The following is a 22,910-nucleotide window of genomic DNA, read 5'->3' on the forward strand; positions in this document are numbered from 1 at the left end:
CAAACACACAGAAAAAGAAATCGCTAGAATTGCTCTAGAAACAACTGAATTAGACTGAAAACACCTGGTGGCACCTGCAATGTCCCTTCTGAGCTCGAACCGAAGGCAAGTTCTCAGATGGGACCCCCCGATGGGGTGACAAACAGCAGGCTGTCTTGCGGAGATGCCCCAAGAAGCCACAAGATAAATGGAAGGGGCAGCACAGGCGGGGACACAGTAGGCTCAGCCTGCCTGCCGTTGTGTGGCCGGGACACAGCCCTGGCCCGATCTATGCCAGTGACCCCCACGGCCTCGACAGCAGCAACAGAGAGTGTGTCTACGAATGTTTGTCAAGCATAGAAAGAGTAATGCTGCCTAATAAGTCATCATGTGGACCCTACATGTAATTTACAACTGTTTATTAGCCACATAAACAGTATTAAAGACATCATTTACATCCTTTTTTTCATACAAGTCTTTGAAACCCACCGCATATATTATTCTTATGTCAAGTCCCAATTCACACGACCCAAATTTCAAGTGCCTGATAGTCACCTGTGGCGAGTGGCTGCCACGCTGGTCAGCGTGGACTGCACTGTCATTGGAGGGCTCTGGGGTGTTCACCAGCCCTGAGGTGGGATGATTTACAATGGCAAACGACTACCAAAGGTGCAGTCTGACGCCTGTCAAGGCCCTGGGAGAGACTGCCGAGAGGTCAAGCTGAGATGTGAAGTCACTCAACGGGCTCTTTTCCTTATCAGAAAAGGCAACGTCAAAATTCTTCTACTTCGGAGCTCAGGTGATACCTAGACAGTTTGTATTTAGCCATAGCTCTAAAATACTTTCACCCAGGGGTGCCTGGCTGGCTCCGTGGGAGGAGCACATAACCCCTGGACTCAGATTGTGAGTTTGAGCCCCATGTTGAGTATACAGATCACCTAAAAATAAAATCTTTAAAACAAAACTAAATAAAATATTTCGCCCTGACAAAGATGCACCGAATTCTACTCCCAGATATTTACCCTTGAGTGTAGAGCTTTTCGGCAATCCTCATGGTGTCTTTAGCATTTATCCTCAACTTTCGAGAAGCCAGCTTCTCAAGCTCCTGTTAAAATGTGTCCACAAGGCAAGTTAGGGTGCAGTGTGGGAGTCAGAGGGCACAACACAGCCACACAACTCGTCTTCACAAATGTCTGGCCACTGTCACCCCAGCCGCTGTCACACAGAGGGAGAAAGCCCGTAGCAAAGAAAGCTTTCCGGACCTGCCAGGCAGAGCCATATCCCAACCCCGTGGTTCTCAGGCTCTGATGCACAGAGGCAAGAATGCCTGGGAAGAGAAGAGATTCCTGGGCCCTGAGCACTAAGGATTCTGACAGAAGGGGGCTGGGATAGAGGCCAGACATCTGTTTGTTTTGTTTTATTTTGCGTTTAACCAGCAAGTCAATGTACAGATTCTAATACAGGCAGTCTGGGAACCGCACTTTGGGAAAACCAATGGAGCCCTACTAACTTCTGGATGATGACCACCATTCTTCAAGAACTCCTGGGAGATAATCGACCGTCCTTCCCCCTGGTCACGTCACTTCACGTTCCATCAGTGTTGGCGGCCATATGTCAAAGCCTATTTAGCCAGTGAGGAACAAGACGCTTACGCCTGCAAAGGACAGTAACCCTCCCCCCATCATCCCTACAGATCGCACGCACACACGCACACACTGGGCCACACCAGGATAAAGACCACACTGCCTACCAGGCCCCATACATTTCTTAGCCTGTTTGTTCAACCTCCAGAGTGAACGCTGACGGCAACTGTACCCTGGATTATCCTGATTGGTGGTGGTGACTGGGAAGGGGTGCCCCCAAAGTAGTTAACTCCAACCCGTGTCTAGAAGGGTGCTTCTTCCTGGGTCTAAAAACTTCACAAACCCTCTTTTAAGGTAGGTTCTTGATGCAGATTTTAAAAAATGTTTACACAGATTATGCACATGGTAAAAAAAAATCCTCAGGTGGAAAAAACAAGCTATTCTAATTCCAACAATGTAAAAATTACATGTATAAAAAAAACAGGAAGAGGGGACACTGAGAGTGTATCAGAGGTTACGTAAGGAGGGCAAGGTGACGGGTGATGTGTCTTCCTCTTTGTTTACTGAACCCCACACAAAACAGCTATGTTGCATTTATTAACTTAAAAAAGCATGAAAAGACCAAGCAGGCTCTGTTTTGGGGTCTCTGTTCTTCCCAAGTGCTTTCCCACGTGGCCCTATGAAGGGCGATGCTTCCTGCCACCGGCCACCGTCTGCTGGAGAAACCTGGTCCCAGCACCAGGCAATCAGGGCGCCTGAGCACCCGGCGCAGTCATCTGGAACATACCACGGTGTCCAACGCTTGAGGCCTCCACTTGCTCTTTGCCTTAGACTTGACCTCCACCACGGTTGCCCTGGGATCCTGGAAAGTCAGGAAAAGCAGAGGCTACATTAACCTGTTCGAGCTCCTTCTCTAGCTTTCCTGCGGGAGCCTTTGCTCACCACTCTGGGTGACACCCACCGTGAGCCCGGGCCCCAGCCGTGAGGGCGCCTCGAGTGAGGTCGGCTTGAAGCCCCCGGGGTGGTGGAGACCTCGCCACCTTCCCACTCAAAGCCTCAAAAAGGCTTTAGGAGGCGACTTTACAGGCCCTGAGGTGCCTCCCGGAGCCTAGGAGATACACCAGCCTACGCATCGCCTAAGTACTGTTTCCCATCTACACGTGCACAGTGTTACATTTTAAAACTTCAGGATAATACCGAACTAGAAGTTGGAGAAATTATACACTACGAGCTGGGAGACCCAATCTTAAGACCAACTTCACACTCTGAGGAGACTGTTTTAAACGGACAAAGAACTCAACCTAAGGGATTTGCTGATGACGATACGTGCGTATCAAAATCCAAATTTCTCTCTGCAAATCCAGTGGGCCCCTGGTCTGTCTACAAGCAGCTCAGAGGCTCCACCTTGCTGTTTTCCCACCCCACACTGCAGCGGACAGGCGTGTTCCTCTACTGAACAGGTTAACTGTGCAGCGTCAAAGACATGCCAGGAAGTTCCGGGACTTCCAGGGTCAGAGGGCGGAGCCGTGGTCACAGAGGCTCGTGGAGGCGGGGCGGCCTGCAGAGGAGCTGGAGTCAGGTACAGCGGGATCCAGCCGGGCTGTGCCCCTTACTACCTCTGTCTGCACATGAGTTACTTCACTCTCCCTGCCTCATCTGTAGAGTGGGGACAGGATCGTTGCCTTCACGGGCACTATCGGGACCAAACAGAAGAGTATAACAAAGTGTGTCTGGCACTGGAGCCGGTGCTCCCTAGTTATCATCCCCTGCGACCAAATCCATAATAAACCTGCAGGGCGCTGCAGCCGGGAGCACAACTCAACAGGTAGGGATCTCGGAGGTTCACTGAGGCACCACTGAGTGCGGCCGCCCGTTAAAGCCGGCATCACAAGGTAGGGAATCAATCAGTATGAGGGTCGCAACTCGGCCACCGACCGGCCTGCGGTCCCCTGATGCGCCACGCCCTCTGCTGACACATGCTGCCCCCACTCTGCTGTGGCCGGCTGCCTCCTGCTGCTCACTCTGGCCCTCACGCAAATGTGGCCCCGAGAGGCCTTCCGTGACCACCACACCTAGAACGGTCCCCTCCTTGGCCCCCCCCAGGCTGCTCTCTGTTCCTTCCCCCTACTTTTCCTTCCTGGCATTTGCCTGTGGATGAAATTGACGTGCTTGTTTGTGACTTTTGTCTTTCTAGATCTTGTGTAACCAGTGGAGGAGGGAGCTGGAGCAGACGCTGCCCAAACCCCTTCCAGCTCTAGGAGTCTACTGTTCTAGGCTGGTCTAGAGGGTCCTGACTGATCTCTGCTGACAGCATTCTACTTCAGGAAGAGCTTTCAGCTATGTATTTCTCAAAATTTCTGACTTTATCTGAAAGGCCTACAGCTCCTTTGGTTTCACATTGTTTAGTGCTACTTTCATAGAGTTGATCTTACAGGTTCCCTGAAAGTGATGCCCTGAGATGCGAGCCGAAAGCTCCAGTTCAGTGGGAACAGGGAACAGGATCGTTCTGCTAACAGAGAAGGAGGGGCTTGGGAACTTCCAGAACGGTTTTCCTCGATCATTAAAATTCCAAATAGCTCTTACCTCCATGCACAGCTGATAGAGGACAAGACAAGCTGTGTGGTTGAAGAGGCGATGCCTTTTCCAGTTGAATTCTACGACCCCATCTCTGTGGTCGTGAGTTACTGTATCGAGGACAGACAGGAAGGCCGTGACTCAGCGAGGCCACACGATGGGACAGAGAGAAGAAAGTGTATGGCAGTGAAAGCCCAAAAAGGAACAGGAAACATTGCTTTGGGAGTGTGGGTCCTTCAGGAAACTGAGTGGAGTCTGAGCATCCTAATGGGGTGGGACGAAGGGGAGCAGGGACTGGAAACCGCACACGTGTCATCAGTGCCATTTGCGCTCCCCGTTCTTCCCAAGCCCTTAGGTTTGTTCCGTAAACGACTTTTCCGGCCTTACCTTTAATTTTGTGGAAAATTTCAGGCACAAAAGCCTGAATGGCTTTGAACCTCTCCACCACGAACCCCAGGGTTGGGAACTGGCAGCTGCCGTAGCTGATCAGCTGCTCTGCTAACACCTCAGGAAAAATCCTCTGAAGCCTCAGGGTTTGGAACCTAGTGAAGGCAGCTCCTAGGAGGTGAGGACGGAAGGAAGGAGACGGTAGGCCAGAAGACCGAAGCCAGCGGCACGTGTTTACACACAAACACCCAGCCCCCAGGGTGCCACGTGGACCCCCAGGGGTCTGCCGGCCGCTCACCGATCCGCAGGTCCAGCTCCTGCCTCACGTCCACGGCATCGCTCACTCTCCGATCGGGCTCGGTCAGGTTCTCGCAGGCCGTGCGGACGGCTCGGGGGGTTATCTCAGAGAAACGGGCTCTCAGCACCTGTAGACTGGGCTTCACTGTGGAACAGAGCAACCAAGGTCAGAGTCCTATCACACTGCCTTCCCATCATGAAGGGCTCGCTTTGCTTAAACCGCCTTGGATGAAACATAAGCCATCTCGAGATGCTCTGAGGCACCCAATTTTCTGATTAGGTCAAATTAACAGCACGCTTCCCACTGACGAAGGAAACTGCACTGTAACCACTAAGCTTAGTTTTCTCGTGAGTAACACTGGCAGGAATTTTAGCTATTTAAGTGAATTTCAGCTATTCTCCAGATGAGCCTCTCAAGGTTCTAATCTCAGTCGCTCTCTTAGACTTCTTGGAAAAATAAGTGTTGTCAATTAGAAGGTCCTGTGGGGAATTTCGCGTCCTGGCACAGAAATAACACAGGACATACACACAGTCCCTAAAAGTTAATGTACTGAAATTCCCAGCAGCCATTACAGCTTTCAACACAAAAACATTTAGGGAAAATAGAAACTGTCCACTCTCTGAAGCCTGAGAATGGCCTGTGCATCACTTCCGCTACATTACCTGAAATCATTAGCCCTGTTAGAGGCACTTAAATTCATTTCAGTGAGTATTTATTAACATTCAGGCATCGTACACAGAATAGATCAGATAAACATTCTAGAATGGTTCTTTGCACCATACATACAGCACACGCATTCTCCTTTAAAAGGATAAAGTATGAAGTCCCTGCTCTCGAGGAGCTGGTAATCTACTCAGACCCGACAGGAAACAAGTCCTGGGCTGTGGGGTCCGCGCCACTCGTTAACTCTTGCCCTAGGAACTGTGTCAGCTTGGCCTGACTTTCCAGAAGGCTGAGGCTCCGGCAGGTTCAGTAACCTGCTCCAGGACCCACTGCCGGTGAGACCCAACAGATTCAGCGGGGAGAGTCTTCGAGGAGGGACTCGGCCTCGGGCCACCCACACAGGGGAGCCATCCACTTGTGTGGTCCCAGAGCACGGAAGCTCGGGAGCCACGGCACTTACCGGCCCTGCACACGTGGATAATCTCAAACCCGATATTTTCCCCTTCTCTATCGCAGTCGGTCCAGATCACCAGGGCCTGGCACTGCTGGGTCTCTCGTTCCAGAGTTTTCTGAAATTCCCAGCCAGGGAAGAGCAGTGAGAGCACAGTCGCCATCACCTGACACGTCTACGCTAAGGACATCTGAGTGAACCCAACGGGAGTCGTTTTCTCGGAACGTGCTGCCTCGGTGAGAGGGAGCGATCTGAGGAAACTGCTCTTACTGCCGGCGAGGATGCCGCGGCCGCTGGGATGTAAGCTGATTCCAGCTCAGAATCACGGACGCAAAAGCGAGCGTCCAGAAGGTGGAGGGTTTAACGCACCTACCTAGTGTGACAAAACCTAAACCTCGGCTCCGACACACACCTGTAACTGTTGCGGTTCTGATCGTGTCCTGCTCAAAAACCAAAATGACCCCTGAGTTCCCCCCAAGGTTTCCCAGTTAGCAGTGAACTAACTATAGGTGTCCTGACCGCCCGAGAACGTGTAACTCGCCGTCACGTGACTATTTACACTGTCATCTCTCCATGCTAATTAGGGAGGGGGGCGAGGATTAATTTTTTTAACTTTGAATTTTTTTTACTTAAATTTCTGTTACTTAACATATAGCATAATATTAGTTTCAGGAGTGGAATTTAGGGATTCATCATTCATTAATTAGGACTAATCATTTAATAATATTATCCCTAAGATTTATTTAAACAACTGCTATTTATAAAAAGGCTTTTTTTTTTGTAACTGTTTATTTATCATGGAGAGACAGAGAGAGACAGAGTGTGATCATGAGAGGGGGAGACACAGCATCCAAAGCAGGCTCCAGGCTCTGAGCTGTCAGCACAGAGCCCGACACAGGGCTCAAACCCACAAACCGTGAGATCATGACCTGAGCCGAAGTCAGATGCTCAACCGACTAAGCCACCCAGGCGCCCCTAAAAAGGCTTACTTTGAGTCAGTAAAACTTGTGACTCGATCTTGGGGTTGTGAGTTCTCCATTAGTGGAGAGATTATTTAAAAATAAATTTTTAAAAAAATAAACAATTATTTATACGATGAGTGGCAGTAATTTTTTAATGTTTATTTATTTACCTTGAGGGGGCAAGGAGCGGAAGAGACAGAGAGACAGAGGGAGAAAGAGAATCCCAGGCAGGCTGTCCGTGTAGAACCTGACTTGGGGCTCAATCTCACCAACTGTGAGATCACGACCTGAGCTGAAATCAAGAGTCAGGAGCTTAACCTACTGAGCCACCCAGGTGCCCTGAGGATTACTTTTTTAAATCATGGTACTAAGTTCAGTGGGAAACCTGATCTCTAAATTCTGATGCATTCAAAACACAGAAGTCACAGTTCAATTATTGTGCACTCTGGAGTTGTTCAACTCCAGTGCCGTATGTCTTCCAAAAGATCCTACCTTGATGTCTACAAAATTCTCTGGGCAGTACTTTTCAATTTCTGCTTCGAAGAGGACAAGGGGATTGCAGCTCTGCCTAGAAAAGAAAGTGAAAACACAAAACATCCAACCTCAGCATAGGATGGAAAGTCCTCCATTTTAACGAGAAAGAAATTGCTCCAGTGAGCTCGTGGATGGATCCCCACATGAAAATGCCAGACGATTAAAAGCAAGGCTATGTTCAGTGACAGTTTTACCAACAGAATGAATAATAACTAAAGGATGCCTTGCCTTGAATGAAACAAGAACATCTGCTAACTGTAATAACACAGAAAAGTTATTTTTCCGTGGATGACGTTAATTCTATAAATAAAACAATGGGTTTTCATTATAATATTCTGTATAACAGCTACTTGATAGCTAATATCGATTGTCTAAATGTGACTCAACACATAACAGCTTTGAGTTTCAATATTCTTGGTAATGGGTGGTTTACGTCAGAGAGAATACAGGTTATTTAGAAAAAAAGCAACGCTATGACTCTGCACAAAGCACCTTCTGCTTTCTGTGACAGGAGGAGCACGTCTGCAATAGGATGAGTGTAACACAGTGACTCCGTGAAACAGGTCTGGCTAGTCTAAGGGAGGCAGCACTTCAAAGTGGTTGTTTGTTCTAAACGTACAGTAAAAATTCACAATGGTTCAGGTGACCTTAGGTCACTGCTGTCGTCTGTATGGTTTTCGTCTCCTCGAAATCCACATGCTGGAATCCTAACACCAACGTAACGGTGTCAGAAGGTGGGGGCTCTGGGAGGCGATTAGGTCACTGTGGCACTTCATGAATGGGATTAGCGCTCTGATAAAAGAAGACTCAGAGAGTTCTCTAGCGCCTTCCACCAGGTGAGGACACGGTGAGAGGTCAGCAGCCTGCAGCGTGTACCCTGATCTCCTAGTCCAGCCTCTAGAACCAGGAAAAATCCATTTCTGTTGTTTCTTAGCCCCACCCCGGCCCAGTCGATGGCATTTTGTCATAGCAGCCCAAAGGGACAAAGACAGCCTCCTGAGTATTGGAAGTTATACAGTAAGACCAGTGTGCCTCTAAATCCCTGCAGCATTTCAAGACTTACTGTAAACATCAGAAAGTTCAATCCCCAGACATCATACTAACCATTTGCGGAACTGCATCTGGAAATCATGAGCCAGCAAATGTCCAGAAACTGAAGTCATTACCATGGTAACATTCTGAAGGGTGACAAAATTCGAGTCAGTCTTTCAGCAATTCTAGTTTGCCACATCTTTCAAATAAAAGGGAGGGACTTCTGTTAAAGAGAAAAGAGGGGTTGCCGAGGGTTGGGGGGAAGGTGAGGAGGAATGAGGAGGTGGAGCACAGAGGACTTTAAGGGCGGTGGGAATGCCCTGCGTGATACTGTAATGTGTCTGTGACACTTTTGTCCATACCCGCGGCATGTACATGACCAAGAGAGAACCCTCATGCGAACTAGGGGCTTTGGGTGATTATGATATGTTAGTACAGGTACAATTGTGATGGCAAAGATCACTCTGGTGATCTGATGTTGATCATGGTGGGGTGGGAGAGGCGCACGCGGGGGGGCAGGGGTCTGCAGGAAATCTCCAAACCGCCCTCTCAATTTTGCTCTAAAAACCTAAAATGGCTCTAAAAATTAAGTCTATAACAAAACAAAACAAAACACCTAGTTGACTGGGAAGAAGAAATGAACATAAATGCATCTCTTTGAAGCCAAATGGCAATCTAATGACCGTTCCATTTCTAGCACCATGATGCCTCTTATAGGATTTAAAGTTTCCTCAAACTATTGTATATCAATTTCTTTCTTGTTATAAAGAGATGGGGCCATATTCAATTAAGAAGAGACTGCCTTATAAATTACAAAATACTCATTTGTAACGAGGGATCTTTAGGTCTCAACAATTATTCTTTTAAAAAATTTTGTTTAATGTTTTATTTATTTCTGAGGGAGAGAGAGAGAGACAGCATGAGCATGGGAGGGTCAGAGAGAGAGGGAGACACGCCATCTGAAACAGACTCCAGGCTCTGAGTGGTCAGCATGGAGATGACATGGGGCTCGAACCCACAAACTGATGACTTGAGTCGAAGTCGGATGCTTATCCGACTGAGCCACCCAGGCGCCTCATCAACAACAATTATTCTTGAAAGATAGTGACGTCTTCTATGATGCCCAGGCTCGTTCTTCTTGATCAAATAACTTGTTTGTTTTTTATGTTTATTTTTGAGAGAGAGACAGAGTGTGGGTGGGAGAAGAGCAGAGAGAGAAGGAGACACAGAATCCGAAGCAGGCTGAGCTGTCAGCACAGAGCCCAACATGGCACATGAACCCACCAACCACAAGATCATAATCTGAGCTGAAGTTGGATGTTTCACCAACGGAGCCACCCAGACGCCCCTTGATCAAATAACTCTTAAGGTACAAGCAGTTCAGCAATGACCTGTAGCAAACAGCTTCTATTTTTATAGCCATAACTAGGAACTTGAGGAATGTACACCAGAATGGCCCGTGGACCTAATAGCACACCTCAGCTGCAAGACAGAAATATAGCACCTACCTGGCCATACAGATGATAATCGAATTCATAGATCTTGTTGAATTTAGAAAATCCTTCCCTCTAGAAGACAAAACAAGAATCAATAAATTACACTGAAAACAAATGACTCCTCAGTCTAAAGACCAAGCAGAACCGTGATAAGTGGTCAGACCAAAAAATTACAGTATTTCCTAAAGATAAAAACTAGGCTAAATTACTAAGGCCATTTATGAAGAGGCTGCTCCAAACCGTTACAAGCACATGGTTGGTACAGTCCATGGAGTTTTTATGCCGGAAGGTAACCCTGAGTCAGCTAATATGCTAATAGACGAGCCTGGGATGTCCAAGGTCAAGTCACAAATTAGAGGCAGAGAAAGGATTAGAATGAATACTCTTGATGAATTTCTCCTTCTTCTCCATATACTTCTGCTTTCTGGCTGTACAACTGCACATGTAAACTGGGGAGCACAGGCTCATTCAGCTTTCTGGACATCAGTTTATTTTCTAATAAAGTTACCTCTAAGTGCTCCTCTGGCTCTGGAATCCAGTAACACTACAGGCCCCAGGCTGCACTGGAATACCTCAGCTGCAAGCATGGATGAACAGACCCTCTCTGAATAGACCCCACCTTCCTCCACAGCAGATTAAAAGTAGGTACACACATCACCAACACTGCACAGAAGAGAAAGGCCCACTGGGAAGTAGAGAAATGTTCCAGGACCAAGAAGATCAGTGTCGAGAAGACTCCTCCTTGGTCTCACAAAGCCAATTTTTCTGAGTGGAATACTGAATGAGGCTCTCCTTGAGGCAGAAGGAGAAATTTTAAGAGGGATTTTTTTTTTAAATTTCTTTCAACTTTTATTTATGTTTGAGAGAGGGAGAGAGAGAGAGAGATAGAACATAAGTGGGGTAGGGGCAGAGAGAGAGAGGGAGACACAGAATCTGAAGCAGGCTCCAGGCTCCGAGCTGTCAGCACAGAGCCCGACACAGGACTCGAACTCATGAACCACAATATCATGACCCGAGCTGAAGTTGGCCGCTTAACCGACTGAGCCACCCAGGTGCCCCAAGAAAGAATTTATTTTAGTTTCTCATGCTTAAGATTTTGCTGGTGGCCAGTATTGCCAAGAAAAGAAACTCCAACTGCTAATTAAGCCGTTTAATAGAGAACTGATTAAACATCAGTGGTTTCTGACTTTTGTGTGTGAGTTTCTGACTTTCGTGTGTGAGAAGCAGGTGTTTTTTTTTTTTCCTGAGAAAGTGGTTTCTGACTTTTTAAAATAAACTCTGAAGGGGCGCCTAGGTGGCTCAGTCGGTTGAGCATCTGACTTTGGCTCAGGTCATGATCCCGCGGTTTGTGAGTTCAAGCCCCGCGTCGGGCTCTGTGCTGATAGCCAGCTCAGAGCCTGGAGCCTGTTTCGGATTCTGTGCCTCCCTCTCTCTCTGACCCTCCCCTGCTCGCACAGTCTGTCCCTCTCAGAAATAAATAAAGCATTAAAAAAAAAAAAAAAGCTCTGAAGCCTTCCCAAATACTTATAAGGACCTTGATACACAAGAAGGCTGAGATCAGCTTACTCAACCTCTCCCCAGTCCAGCCCCAAGTGACTCGTGAGGTGCACATCCATTGTCCCTCGCGTCTTTGGGGAACAGTCAAAAGCCACCGTTCTGATCCTCTCCAGGGAACTAACTTGTCTGACAACATGTGCATCATCCTACAACCAGGCCTCCTGCGGGCGGTCTCCTCTCCCAGTCGTAGCCTCGAGGACGTGAAAGACTTTTCCTGACATTTCAAGCTTGCCCCTCTGTAATTCCCACGTGAAGATGGTATACAATTACGTGTGAGCCCACGCGTGGGCGAGGTGTTCAGGGAAAGTGGATACTCCAAAATCAGAGCAGTTTTGGAATCTGGGGAAAGAAAGAACACCCTTCCGATAGATTGAGAATGTAGCCTTTGTGATTTCTCCCTCCCTTTTTATTTTAGAGAGAGAGCATGTGAGCGGGAGAGAGGGACAGACAGAGAGGGAGGGAGACAGAATCCCAAGCAGGCTCCATGCTCAGCGCAGAGTGCGACGCGGGGCTCAACCCCATGACCCTGGGATCATGACCAAAGAAATCCAACTCTCCAATCAACTGAGCCACCCAGGCGCCCCAGCTTCTGTGATCTTTTTTTGGAGTGCTGTCCACTCTATTAAAAAAAAAATACAAGTCCTTTCTCTAAGCAGTCTGTAGGAACTACCATACGGCTGCCATTAAATCCATAGCATTCTTTTTAAAGATGTATCTTTCTGATTATAAAAATAAAACCACTAAAAAAACTGCACCCACATAGAGAAGGCTGCAGTTTTCAGTGTGCTTTTGAATGCTATTGTAAATGGAATTGTTTTCATTTTCTTTCCAGATTGTTCATTGCTACCTATTTGTGTGCGTTGATCTCGTATCTTGTAAGTTGGCTGAATGTATTTATCAGCACTAATGGTTTTTTTGTGGCTCCTTTAGAATTTCTATTCTAGAAGATCACGTTGTCTGCAAATAGACATATTTTTACTTCTTCCTTTCCAATTTAGATTTCTTTTTCTTGCCTAATTGCTTTCGTTAGAACTTCTAGTAATTTTGGATAGCAATGGCGAAGAAGAAAACAGGTAAATCTTGTCTTGCTCTTGATCTTAGAGGAAAAGCTTTCTTCCAGTGTTTCACCCTCCGAATAATGTTAGTAATGGGATTTTCATAAATGCCTTTTATCATGAAGAGGATTAAATTTTTATCAAATTCCACATCAATTGAGATAAGCAATGTAGGTTTTAAGTAGGGGATTACTGCAGTCCTATCTGTGTTTTATAAAGTCACGCTGGCTACCCAGAATTTCAATAGTGAAAAGCTAGGGAGAAAGCTATCCGAGTTCTCCACGTGAGGGCAGAGGCCTGAACTCTACAGACACAACCTCAGCTCTTGCTCCCACTATCTACGAGCTAGAAATGGAGGTCTAAGGAAAGACCTTGGGATCTTGCAAGGAAAAAAGAGCAGTGACCTTCTGCTCCACACTGTTAGAAATGGCGTCCAGGAAACTATTTCACAACCCACTTTTATTTGACAGATTTTCCTGAACAGCTCTTAATCACCTCCATGCCACCTCTTTTACAAATTCTTTTTCTTTCGCCTTCCTCTGCACCTCTTGTGGGTCTAGAACACATTTTCATCCCTTACTTGCCTGTCTCTCCGAGTGCGTTTGTACTAGCAGGAAGAGGGCAGATGTTCCCTCTAATCCCAAAGCCTAGGTGTACTGCCTTGTTTATATGCGTTTACAGACTGTAAAGCCAGCGGGGCGCAGGGCCGAGGGGATGTGCTGTTGATGGAGAGAGCTAGGTTATCTGGGAATGCTCGGACAGGGCTTGACTGCCAAGTTAAAGCACTGTGATCAGTGGTTCCCAATAATTGAGTTTTCGAAGCACAGGGAATACTGTTAAAACACAGCTTTCCCTGGGCTCATCCCAGACCCACAGAATAGCCAGTGTCCCAGCTAGTTTCGATTCTCAGACTAGTTTGGGAACCGCTGCTGTGAACAAGGAGGAGCCAAGGTTTTCAAGCACATGGATGAAGAGTCTTAACTACGCTTTTAAATGCCTATCGGTCCGAAAAGAAGACGAAGCCGCTGCGGCGCTGTCCCGCTGGGTGATCGGGACACTTCCCTCACCCGCACAGCTGATCGGACATACGCCTCCTTACCCGCCTCATGCGGCCGTTGGACAGCAGGTCGGCGATCCCCTTGGCCGCGTCGTTTTTCTCGGCCACACAGAGAATCTTCCGCACGCCTCGGAAGGCCACCTCCATGGCAGCGCGGGACACGGTCCGGGCTCCCGGCCGTTGCAGCCAGCGGAGAGTGCAGCGGGCGACCGGGAAGATCATCCCTAGGCCCCGCGCCCGCAGCCGCCCGCCAGGTGTCCATGCATGCTGGAGAAGCCAGAGGTGACGTCCACCTGGCGCCCGCACGAGGGGAAATGGGGCCCCCCGAAAGCCGCCAGCGCCACCTGCCGCGTCCCGGCCACCTCCCCTAAGCCCGCAGGGCTTCGGACCCGCGGCCACCGCAGGGAATCCCGAACCTAGACGTCCCGCTTCCGCCCGCCTTCTGGGGCTACATCCGCCCGCCTTCTGGGGCTATACCCGCCCGGCGCGAGCACTGCAGAACCGGAACTACAACTCCCAGACTACCCCGCGCCCTGGACTCCTTGTACGTTTCCGCTCCTCCGCCCCACTTCCTTTCTTTTACGACGGTGGTTGGTAAATTGATTGTCCTTGGGAGAGGCCGCTCGACAGTGCTGTCCAAACCTGCCCTTAGCTCACAGTCTTTCTCTCCCGCTCGGAAGCCTACGCGGACACTTCCGGGTCACGCGGCGCAAGACACCGAGAGTCATGTGATGCCAAGATGGCGGCGCCGCGGTAGCTGGCTCCAGGTTGTGGCGTCCAAGGAGTCGCGACGGTTTCTGCCCTCGGGCCGTGGGGGCGGCAGTGCTTGACTGGCCCCTGCGGCGGCCCGTAGTCCCGCGTTAGGGGTCGGTTCTGGGCTGGGCTGTTGCTGTTGCGGTGTGTTCTGGGTGTGCGGGTGACCTCCCTGCAGGTGTCCTGCGCCGGACGCCCTCGCCGGAGGAGGAGGAGGAGGAAGAGAAGAGTAACCGGCCTTACCCGGTCTCTTGGACCTGCGGAGTTCATGAGGAGTTTGTGGGCTTTGGAAGAGTTAGCCAGATCTCCGAGGGGACTGTGGGAGTTCGAGTCTTCGAGTGTGCGAGAGGCAGCCTAGTACCCCCGAGGGCGCAAAGAAGACCACAACGTCTTTGCTTCCTCTTCCAGAGGCCTGGCTTCCCTGCGTTGATTATCCCCGCATTCTTTCTCACTTCCTCTCAATGTTCTCTCCATACATCTGGAAATATGATCAGCGCCCCTGACGTGGTGGCCTTCACCAAAGAGGAGGAGTACGAGGAGGAGCCTTACAATGAGCCCGCCTTGCCCGAGGAGTACTCGGTGCCTCTCTTCCCCTTCGCCAGCCAAGGAGCCAACCCATGGTCCAAACTGTCCGGGGCCAAGTTCTCTCGGGACTTCATCCTTATTTCCGAGTTCTCCGAGCAGGTGGGACCCCAGCCCTTGCTGACCATCCCCAATGACACCAAAGTTTTTGGTACTTTTGATCTCAATTACTTCTCCTTGCGGATCATGTCTGTGGATTACCAGGCCTCCTTTGTGGGCCATCCCCCTGGTTCTGCTTACCCCAAGCTGAACTTTGTGGAGGACTCCAAGGTGGTGCTGGGAGACTCCAAGGAGGGAGCCTTTGCGTATGTGCACCACCTTACCCTGTACGACCTGGAGGCCCGGGGCTTTGTGAGGCCCTTCTGCATGGCTTATATCTCAGCAGACCAGCACAAAATCATGCAGCAGTTTCAGGAGCTCTCGGCTGAGTTTTCCAAAGCTTCTGAGTGCTTGAAGACAGGCAACAGGAAGGCATTTGCGGGAGAACTTGAAAAAAAACTGAAAGACTTGGATTACACCAGGACAGTGCTGCACACCGAAACGGAGATCCAGAAGAAGGCCAACGACAAAGGCTTTTACTCGTCTCAGGCAATTGAGAAAGCCAATGAGCTGGCCAGTGTAGAGAAGTCCATAATTGAACATCAAGACCTGCTGAAGCAGATCCGCTCGTACCCTCATCGGAAGTCGAAGGGGTCTGCCTTGTGTTCTGCGGAGACGGAGCGCACCCAGGATCAGGCCGACCAGGTAGCCACTACCTCTAACCCTGAAGAGTCTGCTGATGCAGACCTTTACACCTGCAGACCTGCCTACACCCCCAAACTCATCAAAGCGAAGTCCACCAAGTGTTTTGACAAGAAGTTGAAGACCTTGGAAGAGCTCTGTGACACGGAGTATTTCACCCAGACCCTGGCTCAGCTCAGCCACATCGAGCACATGTTCAGAGGAGACCTGTGCTACCTTCTGACCAGCCAGATTGACAGAGCGCTTCTAAAACAACAGCATATGACAAACTTCCTCTTTGAAGATTTTGTGGAGGTCGACGACAGGGTGGTAGAGAAACTAGAGAGCACACCCCCTAAGCCCAGTCCAGGCAGGCCGCCTTCCAGGTCTCTGGAAGAATGTCCGATTCCTCAAGTGTTAATTAGCGTTGGCTCTTACAAGTCAAGTGTGGAGTCTGTGCCCATCAAGATGGACCAGGAACTTGGAGATGAGGAGTATAAGGAAGCGGAGGGGACAGAGTTGAGCAGTTTTGACCCCCAGGAAAACTTGGACTACCTGGATATGGATATGAAGGGGAGCATCAGCAGTGGTGAAAGCATCGAGGTTCTGGGCACGGAGAAGTCCACCTCTGTGCTGTCTAAGTCTGACAGCCAGGCGAGCCTCACGGTGCCGTTGAGCCCCCAGGTGATCCGGAGCAAAGCAGTCAGCCACAGGACCATCAGCGAGGACAGTATTGAAGTCCTCAGCACCTGCCCCTCTGAGGCCCTCATCCCTGATGACTTTAAGGCCAGCTACCCAAGTGCCATTAACGAAGAAGAGTCATACGCAGATGACGGCGAGGGAGCCATCCACTTCCAGGCAAGCGTCAGCCCGCCAGAGCTGGGTGAGGCACAGGAGGGCAGCTTAGCAAACATCCTGTCCCAAACAGACTCCTCCTGCTGCATCGGGAAGGAGAGTGACAGTCTGCGGGTGCCCCTCTCCACCGCAGCCCACACACACCCTGACCCAGACGGAGTGGTGAGCAGCCCCCCGCAGCGCTACAGGCAGAAAGACCTGGGGTTCCGTGTGGACTTTGCGGGGGAAAGCGCCAGCCCTTCCCGAGACACCAGTTCCGAAGGCTTCCCCGCTCTTGAGCTGGACCCGGGCCGCTTGCTGGCTAGCCGGGACGTCAGCAAGACCAGCCTGGACAACTTCTCGGACACCACCAGCACCATGAGCAGTGTAGCCTCCACCAGCTCAGACAGGACTCCCTCCTCCGCTCATCCCACCGGGCCCTCTTCTGAGAGGCATAGAAAGAGGGCTGGCCAGAACGCCTTAAAATTCATCCGTCAGTACCCCTTTGCCCATCCAGCCATCTACTCCCTGCTCAGCGGGAGGACGCTTGTGGTCCTGGGGGAAGACGAGGCCATCGTGAGGAAGCTCGTGACGGCGCTGTCCATCTTTGTCCCCAACCACAGCCGTTACGCCAAGCCCGTGAAACACTGGGTCTCCTCTCCTTTGCACATCACGGATTTCCAGAAGTGGAAGCTGATCGGCCTGCAGAGGTAACTGGTTACCGGGGGGCGGGGAAGGGCCCTGTCTGATTAGAGACGAGGTTTTGAACGTCCATCCCTCCGGGTGAGGTTAACAGGTCCGCGCGGTGGGGCTGCAGTCGGGAGACCTGGCTTCCAGACGGGGCCCCCAGCACCGACTCGGTCTGTAACTTTGGACAGGTCATTCCCTTTCTCTGGTCTCCTCTTTCCTTGTCCCTCCCATGAGGGGTTGCAGGTTCTAAGCAGTCTTCAACCTGTCGGGTCAGAATTATTTAGGGGAATTTTTTAGATTATGAATTTCGGGGCCCTATCCCCCAAGAGATTCTGATTCAGTTGGACATGGAGTTTATCTGGTGTACAGCAAGCGCTGGGGGATAACCGGACTTCTAGATCTCAGGTTCTTGGGGATGTTGAAATTCACACGATGGTATGAATGACTGAGAGCTGCTTCTGAGAAAGGGCTGTGGTATTCGTAGAAGGTGGCAGCCATCACTATTGACAAGGACATCAGAGGGCTCGAGTGGCTCTTACTCCACTGTCCTGTTTGCCCTAGAAGGCTATCTTTCTTCCCCCTTAGAACTCTGTCTTAATAAGAAAATGCAAGGGGCGTCTGGGTGGCTCAGTCGGTTAAGTGTCTGACTTTGGCTGAGGTCATGATCTCACGGTTCGTTAGAGCCCCGCGTCGGGCCCTGTGCTGATAACTTGGAGCCTGAAGCCTGCTTCCAATTCTGTGTCTCCCCCTCTCTGCCCCTCCCCCACTCACACTTTGTGTGTGTGTCTCTCTCTCTCTGAAAAATGAATATATGTTTAAAAAAAATTTTTTTAAATAACAATAAGGAAATGCAAGACCCAAGTCCCCCTTCCTCTGCTTGAATGCTGTTTCATTTCACCAAGTTACTGGAGTGTTAGTAGACTCCCTTTTGTTTTTCTGAATACTGCTTGACAGGTTGTCTGGCTCGAGGGTCTGTTTCCCTCAGGGTGTGTCCTCAGTCCCTTCCCTGCAGCCCGCTTGGCACATCTGTAACGCAGGTGCTGGCGCAGGCGGCCCGCGCCTCCCATGCCACATGGGAGGAGCAAAGGGAATTTCTGCCGCTCTGCAGTCAGCAACCGTTTGTTCTGATGTTCCTCCTTTCCTTTGTGGAGGTCCCTGGTGCCCGTGAGCTCACTGACCTCACTCTCCTGAATCACCTGCTATCGCCCCTCTTGCAGAAATCACCGAGCCCTCACTCCACCCCTTGCCACGGTAGGCTTTACCCAGGGTCGTAGTGCTGGGATTCAAGCAGGTGTTGTTTCCTCATCATGACTTGGCTCGCTGGCCATGCTGGCGGGCGCGGGGGTACCGTCTGGGGGTGCCTGAGCAAGGCCGCTGCCCTGGAAGACTCCAGAGTTCAGGAGCAGAGACGGGAGACCGCAGCCTTGCCGAGCAGGGAGGAGAGTTCCAGCAGCAGGTGCGTCATGTGTGTGCTCAGAAAACAAACGAGGTGCTTTCGTGGCACGTGGGAGGTGAGGGAGCTAGGCGCCCGGGGACGGCCTGAGGTCTTTGGCTCGAGCGACCAGGAGAGTGGGCTTGCCGGTGTGACATGGGGACTTGGTGTGACACACCCAAGACACCTGGACCAGCCCCTCAGAGTCGAGTCCTTGCTTATGGATGCAGAATCAGGCTCGGGAGTTAGAGGGCCGCACCGGGTGCCCTTGCAGGCTTTGTCCTTCCCCTCGGGATCCCGTCCGTCGGCTGATGCCAGCTCTGTGCTGGGGTAACATGTCTGTTGCGGGAAGGGCAGGACCTGTCCTGGATGGTCTCTGCTACTCGTCTCGGTAGAAGGACGTGTCAGCGTCCCTTAAACACACCTCTTCTCCCACTGACTCCCTCGCCCCCACCTCTGACCGTTCTCTTCTTCACCTCAAATAGACTGCACGGCAGTGTATTCACAGCCAGCTTACCCGGCACTGGGCTCAGGACAGTGTTGCCCTTTCCGCTCTCCCTGAAATTCCCACCTTAGAATGTGCCAGAACGGCGAAAGTTCATGTCTTACACCAGCTCTGTTCTCCTGGGTCCCTGGCTGGCGTGCTGTGTTGAGGATCCTGAGGCCCAGGCTGGTCGCCTTGGCAAACCTGCCTGTGATCCAGTAATGAAGTCTGGGCGCAAGCGAGTAGCTGGCAGGCGGGCTCCCTGAGCTGCAAAGGGCTCCGCGAGTTGCTCTAGGTCCTGGGCCGGCCCTGCCGGGGTCGGTATTCATCCCCACCTGCAGCAGGCAGGTCCCTCCTCCACGCCTCCACGCGAGGCTTTGTTCCCTCCTGCGACGATGACAGGGTTGGATCACCGACCATTTGCCCGGAGCTTATAGAAGGCTGGGAAGTGCTAGCCACCCGGCCCGCTGCCAGCCCTGTGAGGTGAGTCAGCCGTGGCACGGCCCCGTGACAGGGCAGGCACCGCCTTCGTGCCCCCCCCACCCCCCCCCCCCCGGCTCTGTCACCCCTCTGTTAGCCTGGCCTCTGAGGCCGTTTGTGTCTGCAGACGGAGCTGCCGTCACCTGCCTCGCGAGAGCAGGTGAGGAAGGACCCGTCACATCTGCTCGGTGCCCCATCCGCGCGAGCGTGTCTCTGATAGCCGAGCGGGGATGCGCACCGCCTCCGGGCAGGCGGGCCAAGGCCGCGGGCGCTGAGCGTGGCCCTCACCGGCCGGGCCTTAGAGCCGTTCAGCATCCCTGTGCGACGGCGAGGGATCCATCAGAAGCGACAGGCGAGAGCTTTGCAGCCGGTCTGGAGTGGGGAGTGTCTCCCGCTCTGCTTCTCACACGTTGTGGGCGCGCACACACGCCGGGAATCGGCAGTGTCTGCCTCGGAGGGTCCTGCTCTGGTGTGACGTACGGTGGGCGGGGGTCGGAGGCCTTGTTCCCTAGGGGCCACGTCACAGGCGTGGGGACCGGTTTGGCCACAGCTCCCCCGAGGAAATCCTGGGAGGTGAGCAGTCGCTCCAGTATGAATTCTGAGCACGATGCGCACTCGGAGATGAAAGCCTGGAGTCGTGCCCCGTCGTGGTTAGGGAGGGACGCGGTGGGCGCTGTGAGCTCAGGTCCCGATGCTGCCGCTCCCCACCGTGTGAATCCGGGCCCGTCTGCTCTTCTCGCTCGTTAGCAGAGCTTGTGAGCACATGTGCGAGTGGGGCTTAGGATGCTCACCGTGTGGAGCGGTGGCGAAGGTGCACGTCTGGAAGGTCGTAAAGCCCTAGCATGGTGCTCGCCCTTAGACGTGCTCAGGGTTGCGGAGAGATGGGGAGCCGGCCCGGCAGGCAGAACCAGGGTTCAAGCCGGGAGGCAGATTGAGGCCCTTCTGAGGGTCAGCATTCAAGAGTAGGGATAGAAGAGGGGCTTCTGTGTGGCCATGAACTTCCCGCCCAGAGATGGGGGAGCTCAGCAATGGAAGGGGGTGATGCCCTGTACTGCGTTAATCTGGAGTCCGAAACCTCTGACCTGGGAGGGTCTGTTCCCATTCAGGGGCTTTGACTCCAGCCAGAACCAGCTCAGACGATAATTTGTTTTTAAAGACTCTCACCCCAAACCTACCAGTTTCACTGGCCTTGAATTTTTTTTTCCTCACTGAAGTGGGCCTTCTGCCTACGAATGCTCATCTGGCAGATCTATCACTTGTGAGCATAAGGGATGGATAAGTATTTAGGTTGTTTCCTAGTTTAAATCACAATGAAGCATAACTGTATTGCTCACCAAGTAGCAGGACCAAGCCCTGGACTATTTGAAAAACAGAGCTCAGTACTCATGGGAGAAAGTGCTAGTTGTGGAGGGTGGGGTGGGGCAGGGAGAGGCCCTGGTCGCTTGCTGGCTCAGCCACGTCCTAGCTGGGGGACCTTGGATGAGCCACGGCCCCTCTTTGGGCCTCAGTGTTCACGTGTGTCCAGAGGCTCCCCCGGTGCTGGGATGGGCCATCTGGAACCTAAGACGGGTGTGGGAGGAGCGGGGACCGAAGGCCTGGGGCTTGCCTCGTTCTGTGCCATCTTGCCCCCTGACAAGCCTTGTGGGAAACAAGCGGAGGGAGGGTTAGAAGGAGCAGCACCTTCAAAGAAGTGGTGCCTCTGTAGGTGGGGGTAGGTGTGGGGGTGTCAGAGGTCCCGGAAGTGGCAGGGCCGAGGCAGGGTGTTCAGCAGGACGGGGCTGGAACAGAGGGGCAGGAAGATGGGGTGAGGCCTGGCTCCGCTGCTCAGGCAGAGCCTCGGGGCTGGGTGTGCCAGCGTTGAGGCGGCATTTGGCTTGCATCCTGGGCCCGTTTCCGAGGGAGGTAAGGGTGCCCCAGGAGCGGACTGAGCACGCTGGGAGCACGACCGAGAAGGCCGTGTCCCCGCGAAGCCAGTGAGCACCTGCAGGCCCGGCTTCCTCATCGCCTGTGTGATCAGTCCCCAGCTCGCTGCTCTCCTCATGGCTTTCCAAACACGTGGCCCGTGTGGCTCAGTTTTCCCGCCTCTGTAGTCCTGCTCTGTGTGGTCTGGGTGCCGTCCGAGGTTCTCAGAGCCCACCTTTCTTAATAAGGCCCAGCTCAGAGGCCATTCTTCCAGAACCTTCCTGGCCCCGGGCCTCCCCGTGGAGACCCAGACCACATCTCTGCTCAGTATCCCATGTGTCTGTCTTTTCTTCCCAGCCTGACCAGGCTCGTTCTTCATGGCTTATTCAGCCCCTAGGTCACTGCCTGGTGTGTAGTAGGTGCTGTTAACTACACGGGAAGATGACAACACCCAGGAAGGTTACCTTGGTCCCAAGTGATTGTCAGTCCTTTGTACCCAATACCTGAGGTCTAGCACAAGCGTTGAAATCCAGAGCTGTGTCCGTCTGTGAAATCTCTGGTCAGCCAGACGTTTGCCAGACTGCAGGGTGACTCTCAGGTAAAACCAAACTAGAGAATTTTTCTTTTATTTTGAGAGGGTCAGAGAGAGGGGACAGAGAATCCCAGGCAGGGGTTCAATCTCACGAACTGCGAGTGAGATCATGACCTGAGCCAAAACCAAGAGTCGGCCGCTTAACCGACTGAGCCACCCAGGCTCCCAGAGGATTATAAAGAGCTATTAGGGCTGATTGATTGCTCGGACCCCTTCTCTCACTGAACAAGCCCCGCCTGCCTCTGACATATGGGCATGGAGGTGGGCAGTGGGGCAGGAGGCCAAATCAGATGTCCTGGGTCTGCTGAAGCTCCGTCCAGTGGGAGAGACGAGAGCTAAATGGCAGTCCCCACACTGATCGGTGGCAGGCTGATACCGAGGGCCACCCACTATCCTAAGTTCAACCCATTTTGTCTCTGCAATGACCGCATGAGGCAGGACCAGTGATCTCTGTGTCACAGCTGGGGCCCAGAACGGCTAAGGAACTTGGTCAGGGTCACAAAGCAAAGCAAGGAAGCAGAGGAGGGGATCGGGGATGGTTGAGTAAGGTTTGAATTGGCATAAACCAAGTACAAATGGAAGGGAAAGGCATTCTGGGCAGAGCACGAGGAGCCGTGATTTTGAGTCCTTCCCGAAAGCTTGGCGTGGCCTCAAGGAAGCCGTGAGTGTAACAGATGGGGCCTCAAAGGCCCGCAGGAAGCAGAGCCTATGGGCCATACCGGGGCATTTGGACTTGGTCACGAGGGTGGTGAGAAGCCCTTTGAAGAGCATCATGATCAGATTTGCCTTGAGAAAGAGCCAGTGAGTGTGGGG

At 51.8% G+C, this 22,910-nt stretch overlaps 2 protein-coding genes across 2 annotated transcripts in view; one reads left to right on the forward strand and one right to left on the reverse strand.

Moving 5' to 3' along the window:
• Positions 1-14,122, reverse strand: part of TOP3A (DNA topoisomerase III alpha) — a 28,016-nt gene extending 13,894 nt beyond the window's left edge. The window contains exons 1-10 of the mRNA XM_077746902.1: positions 13,671-14,122; positions 9,972-10,031; positions 8,536-8,609; positions 7,390-7,465; positions 5,945-6,053; positions 4,822-4,965; positions 4,524-4,694; positions 4,146-4,246; positions 2,350-2,424; positions 1,002-1,084 (exon numbers count right to left, since the gene is read on the reverse strand). Of these exons, the coding sequence (XP_077603028.1) occupies positions 1,002-1,084; positions 2,350-2,424; positions 4,146-4,246; positions 4,524-4,694; positions 4,822-4,965; positions 5,945-6,053; positions 7,390-7,465; positions 8,536-8,609; positions 9,972-10,031; positions 13,671-13,850 (1,073 nt within the window). The 5' untranslated portion in view covers positions 13,851-14,122. The remainder of the gene's footprint in view (positions 1-1,001; positions 1,085-2,349; positions 2,425-4,145; positions 4,247-4,523; positions 4,695-4,821; positions 4,966-5,944; positions 6,054-7,389; positions 7,466-8,535; positions 8,610-9,971; positions 10,032-13,670) is intronic.
• Positions 14,123-14,228: 106 nt separating this feature from the next.
• Positions 14,229-22,910, forward strand: part of SMCR8 (SMCR8-C9orf72 complex subunit) — a 13,985-nt gene continuing 5,303 nt past the window's right edge. The window contains exon 1 of the mRNA XM_077746903.1: positions 14,229-17,227. Within this exon, the coding sequence (XP_077603029.1) occupies positions 14,868-17,227 (2,360 nt within the window). The 5' untranslated portion in view covers positions 14,229-14,867. The remainder of the gene's footprint in view (positions 17,228-22,910) is intronic.

Source organism: Crocuta crocuta, unplaced genomic scaffold (assembly GCF_008692635.1).
Source record: "Crocuta crocuta isolate KB4526 unplaced genomic scaffold, BGI_CrCroc_1.0 scaffold139, whole genome shotgun sequence".
Lineage (NCBI taxonomy): Eukaryota > Metazoa > Chordata > Mammalia > Carnivora > Hyaenidae > Crocuta > Crocuta crocuta.